This window comes from Nycticebus coucang, chromosome 21, assembly GCF_027406575.1.
Source record: "Nycticebus coucang isolate mNycCou1 chromosome 21, mNycCou1.pri, whole genome shotgun sequence".
Classification (NCBI taxonomy): Eukaryota; Metazoa; Chordata; class Mammalia; order Primates; family Lorisidae; genus Nycticebus; species Nycticebus coucang.
In genome coordinates this window covers 50,998,265-51,004,049 of record NC_069800.1, presented here as the reverse complement: position 1 = coordinate 51,004,049, position 5,785 = coordinate 50,998,265, and the positions used below count along the sequence as shown (strand labels likewise).

The window sequence follows — 5,785 nt, the reverse complement described above, 5'->3', positions numbered from 1 at the left end:
ATAACGTCTAATCTATTCTCCTTTTGATGAGGTTAAAACTAATCATGGCTTTGAAAGTGTTTTGTACACTGTAATGAACTACAAGATTACCCTTGTTTTTACTTATAGCACCTGAAAGAAAAGACACCCATGCTAAGACTTAGAAAACATATGCGCCATTTATTTGTTTTTATAAACTTTCATTAAAACACACAAGAGTAAGAAATGGTTTTTGGTTCTTTGCCCCATGGGGCGGCAGTAATGGATTCTTGGAGGTCAGCACAGGACCTAATGACCCTCACACCACAGGAAGGTGTGGGACCATCTGACGGGACCCAGCCCAATTCCCAAATTGCTTGATGAGAATTTCACAATTCTTCTGAATCAGGGTGGATCACAGAAAAATTGGCAAAAACAGTTGAATTGGTCATGCAGGAATAGAAGAGCATCCATTTCCAACTCTCTCCCTCCTCCATCCACTCTTAGGAGAGCCATAGGGATTCTAGAAGCTCCCGAGAGCTGCCTGAAGAATGATCTGTGTTGGTGGGGGAGTTATGTGCCCCCACTTGCCCCCAAACAGCCCTGTTTTGGTCCATCGGATTTTGTTTTAGGACCACAACTCAGGTAGGAGGGATAAAAAGAGAAAAAGATTTTCCAATGTTGTATCAAGCTTTGATTCAGAAAAGTAAACTTTTCTTTGTTTCATGTTTCCTGAATTGCAATAAGTTGTCTAAAGTGGAATGGATTTTTCCTCCAGAAAGGGTGGATTGGAGGAAAGGACCACCTTTTGCTGCAAAAGATTGCTGCCACTGAAGGCTACCGCTACCCCACTCCAAGCTATGGGATATTATTTCAATGTAGCTCCCATGACAGAGGCCTGAGCCACACTTTGGGGGTAAAGGAACAGACTGGGAATGACCACAGTGTCCAGAAAGACTCCAGCTGCCCTGACTTGCTGTATCTGCAGTGGCTGGCAGGGATTCTGGGGCCCTGGAGTAAGGTGGCTGAGGGATGCTTAGGGGCTCTGTGCAGGGAGCAGTGTCTCCTGGGACTGGGAACTTGGCTTGGTGGACTAGGGAGGGCCAATCCTGACAGTGCTGGGGATGTGGAGCTTTCTCTCTGATGCACTGTGCATGCGTCTATTCCGTGCAAAAAGAAATAATCAGCAATGGTGGAATTTCTGGGCACTAGGATACTGCTCCCATCCGCTCAGAAGAGTCAGCCTTGGGTGGAGGGTAGGTGGTCAGTCTCTCTAACAGTTCACTCTGCTACATACCCATACCTCCATCCCAAGGACCCATCCCTTTTGTTCCCACTGGCCAATGGCGTTTTCCAGACTATACCCAAAGCTTCCAAGATTCTGCATGGATGAGGTGCTGGCTGCTCCATCCTGGGGTTTAATATGTCAAGAATGGACCTTGAGTGTCAATCCCCAGAGCAGGCCTCACACCCTGCCCCACTCTCAAACTGTCCCACCCCCAGGCTTGCCCAGATTGGTCTGTCTTCCAGGAACCAGACCCCTGCCACCCCCGCCCCCAGACTTGGGGAGCGAAAGAGACAAGGGGTCAAGAATCATGAATTCTCCTCAACATTTATCAGTAAACGGGATTCTGGACCCTAAGTGGATTTTAGTGCAGCCTCAGGCCAATCTTAGTCCCAAAAGTTGGCTGGGCTCCTGGGAAGAATGGGCCTTTCCTTTCTGAGGCTGCTGAAAGAGTCAGGAAGTCCCACAGTTCAATCACAGTGAGGACAGAGGGGCCCTTTTGGAGAAGATGTTCAGCTACTGTGGTTAACAGCTCCCAATCTGGGGAAGCCAAGGTTCAAGTCCTGACTTGGCACTCATATCAGTTGCACAAATTTCAGAAAAAAATCTCATCACCTCTGAGAACTCAACTTCATCTTCGGTAGCAACCTCTAGATCAGCAGTTCTCAACCTGTGGGTCGTGACCCCTTTGGGGGTTGAACGACCTTTTCACAGGGGTTGCCTAAGACCATCCTGCATATCAGATATTTACATTACGATTCATAACAGTAGCAAAATTACAGTTATGAAGTAGCAATGAAAATAATTTTATGTTTGGGGGTCCCCACGATATGAGGAACTGTATTAAAGCGTTGCGGCATTAGGAAGGTTGAGAACCACTGCTCTAGATACTATGGAGGATAAAATAAGAGGACACAGGTCAAATGCCTTAAGACAGTGCCTGGGAGTAAGAGAGAGCTAGAGACAGGCCCTGGGGGTAATTCTCCTTAATGCCCCTCTAATCTGAGCGTTCACCTTTTCCCAAGCCATGTCACTCTCACCTGCATGACATCATCAGCCCCATTTGACCTTCCTGCTCCCTCCCTGCCCCACTCGCTGTATTTATCTCTGAAAGCTCACCTCCCTGCACCCTTCCCCAGCTCAGGGCCTCAGCCCAGCATTCCAGGCCCTCTCTCGGAGCCTTCTCTCTCCCATGCCATCCTTCCTCCCTCCAGGCCATTGTCCAAGCTGTTCTTTGGAATGTCCTGTCTCCCCTGCTCTACCCCAGAATCCCACTCTTCCTCAAAGGCCTGGTGCACAGTCTGCCTCTTCCCAGATGCTTCCTCTGACCACACCAGCCCTCCCTCCAAGTTCCCATTGTGGTTGTCGACCTTGGCTCGCTCTCAGGTCGAAAGCCTAAAGGGGCCGTTTCTGAAGACCCACGCATGTCCCTGAGGAAGTGGGGAGGAATAAAGTCTCCTGCATTCTGCCCAGCCCCAGGTGGGGATTACGAGATGTTCCGAGAATGATTGGGAGATTGTTTGCAAGCCTCTCCCAGCTTCTGGAGAGGTGACTTTGAAGAAGAAAGGATGGCCTAGGAGGGTGACAGTGGAGGGAGAGGGGTGTTGGCAATGGGGACAGCAGAAGGGGGAGGAGTGAGGTGCTCTGCCCCTGGATACCATGATGGGGACTAGGAGAGAAGCAGCACCAGTCTGGGGACAGGGAGCTGGATTTAAGCAGGGCCCTGTGTTATCTCCAGACAGCAGTCCTTCAGGGGTGATCTTGGGGGTAGATATGGATGAAAGTGAAGGCAGTGGCTTCAACAAGAGATAAGTTGTCCAAGGCAGCAGAGGACTTTCCAGCTGAGGTCTCCCCAAGTCAAAACCATATCTCCCAGAGCAGGGCATCAAAGGTGGCAATGGAATGTGGCCCTCAGCCCACGTGCTTGGGCCCTTCGCCCTTTCTATTAACACTCTGGGACTGCCCTGGTGTCACTCCTTCCTTTGCTGAGACCAAGTGATCACCAGGTGCTCTCTGAAGGGGCTGGGGGGAGCCAGCAGAGCCCCCGACCCCCAGCGGCTTGCTAGATGACTTCCTGCTTGGTGATGGTTGGCTGGGGGATGGCAGAGGAGGGCTTGACGATTGTGGCGATGGCTCCTGGCAGGAGCTTGTAGGGCTCCGATCCTGAGCCACCTGGTGGTGAGGGCTGTGGAGTCTCAGGGGTGGCTGGAAAGACAAAAAGACAGAAAGGGGCTGCTCAAAATTCCGGCCTTTAGGGGAGGGAGTAAATGAAGAGCCCCGAATCTCTTTCCCACCCTTCCCCCAACTCTGACCTAGTTTCCTCTTCTACAAAAGGAAAGTATTGAATCAGATAATCCCTAAGGTCTCCATGGAGCAAACATTCTGTCGGTCCCCATTCATGAAGTATAAATTCTATTCTAAGAAGTCTGGAAGGTCCTACCACCCATCTCTTCCATAATTTGATATGGAATCTTGGGCTGTTTCTCCCAAAGCAGGGCCCTGGTTGGATTGTCCCCAAGAGCAATAAGATGGGTGACTCTTTCTTGGAGGAGAAGCAGTTGAGATCCGGGGAGAAATGCCCCCCCAAAATACCATTTGTTGGTTATTTAGGAGATGGGTAATAGAAACTAATTGGCCCCACCCTCACTACAGGTTCAGAAAGTTACTTTGACCCAACTGGCCAACTCCATTCAATAGACAACTTTCTTCCTCTGAGTGACTTTCTAAGATAAAACTTAAAAAATGAACAACTTTCTCAAAGAACAATCTCAATGAAATACTATGTCATCTCAATGACCACCTCATCCTACTGATGATCTTATTCTTTGAAGATCTTTGCTCAGTGACAAAGTCACATGTTAAATGTTTTATCTCACAGGGTGGTCTGGCCAAGTGGACATCATGACCCAAGGGACAGTCTCATCTAATTGTCTAATGAATAGCCTTACCTGAAGCCTTACTTCAATGAAGATTTTTACCTACTGGACAATGTCACCTAATGGACTTCTCACCCAGTGAACATCTTTACCCTTTGGGTCCCCTCATCCAGTGGATTGCCTCATTGCAAGGACCACTTTATTCAGGAGAGGCTGTCAATTCACCAGTCATCTCAACCCACCTCTCATTCCCCTACCCTGAAGCACAGAGAACTCTTAGGCCCCCATCCTCACCCCTTGCCAGGTAGATCCCAGGTTGCCCACCTGCCTGCCCCCTGGGTCGGGGCCACTCACACATCTGTCCATTGCTGAGGTGAGCAGGCATCGTGTTGGCAACAATGACATTGGTGCCCATGTGTTCCTGCATCAGATGAGGGTGCAGGGGGTGGTGGGCATGGGGTGCATCACTGGAGGACCCTGAAGGTAGAGAGGGGATCCATCAGGAGAGGATAAAGACCACAGGCTTGAGGCACCATCTTCCTCAAGTGTGGCCAACCAACCACCCATCCAACACAGACAGTGCCTGTTGGGTACCTGTTCCAGAGCTGGTAAACTAAGGCTTACCGTGGTGTTGAGAGGACCCAATAAACCAAGAGGACAAATGTAATTTGGAAAAACAAGGAGCATATAAGGTAGCTCTGAGGTCATTTAAATATTATAAGGAGTAGTGTATTAGTTGCGTAATAATATACTGGATTTAATCAATGGCTCTCTAAGCTCCTTGCCATGAAATTCCTTCAACCATTTGGTCCAACTCACCTTTCAACCTCATCTTCCATATTTCTGCTTGAGTCGACCCGGCCTATTTATAGCACCCATGTCCCCCCTCTATTTTCCTGTTTCACTGCATCTTCCTTCAGAGATGCCTTCTCCACCCCCCATACCCCTAAGTCCAAACCCCAGATCAGATATTTCCTCCTCTTGGAAGCCTTTCCTGATTCTCTTCACCCTCCTTCCTCTCCTTCCTTAGAATTCTCATGGTAATTTATCCGCAGCACAATTTTTGGGAACAACCATTTCTCCTGTCTTTGAGCATGACAATTAACAGTGTATTTTTTTTTTTTTTTTTTTTTTTGGTTTTTGGCCGGGGCTGGGTTTGAACCTGCCGCCTCCGGCATATGGGACTGGCGCCCTACTCCTTGAGCCACAGGCGCCGCCCATACAGTGTATTTTTCTTTTTTCTTTTAGGGCCTAGCAAAGTCTTTGGAACACAGTGATTTCCTGAAACAATATGCCAGGGCACGAATATACCACATAGGGTACAGTTTAGTAATAGACCATGGCCAGTAATATGACAATGATGAAAGTTTAAGCCTTGTAAGAGACTTCTAAAGTACATCTTTCAGTGATAACTAACAATTATCAAACACCTATCATGTGCCAGGCATTGTTTCATAGCTCTTTTCATATTTTACATAATTTGATCCTTCCAACAATCCTATAGCCATTATTATCCCATTCTGCAGGTGAGATAACAGGGCCCAAGTTTATCTGGCAACAGACACAAGCCCCTGACCTTGATCTCAATGACACCTGGTTCATAATTACCTCACAGTCACAGGATCAAAATGAGAATTAAATGAGCTTCCACATGATAGCATCTCCC

The 5,785-nt window shown here is 48.3% G+C and overlaps 1 protein-coding gene across 5 annotated transcripts in view; it reads right to left on the bottom strand.

The window, feature by feature from the left end:
* Positions 1-139: 139 nt before the first annotated feature.
* Positions 140-5,785, bottom strand: part of HNF4A (hepatocyte nuclear factor 4 alpha) — a 68,567-nt gene continuing 62,921 nt past the window's right edge. For 2 of the 5 annotated variants that reach the window (XM_053573799.1, XM_053573796.1), the window contains exons 9-10: positions 4,414-4,596; positions 140-3,448 (exon numbers count right to left, since the gene is read on the bottom strand). In XM_053573799.1, the coding sequence (XP_053429774.1) occupies positions 3,306-3,448; positions 4,414-4,596 (326 nt within the window). In that variant the 3' untranslated portion in view covers positions 140-3,305. The remainder of the gene's footprint in view (positions 3,449-4,413; positions 4,597-5,785) is intronic. The other 3 variants (XM_053573800.1, XM_053573797.1, XM_053573798.1) reach the window with 2 other exon arrangements.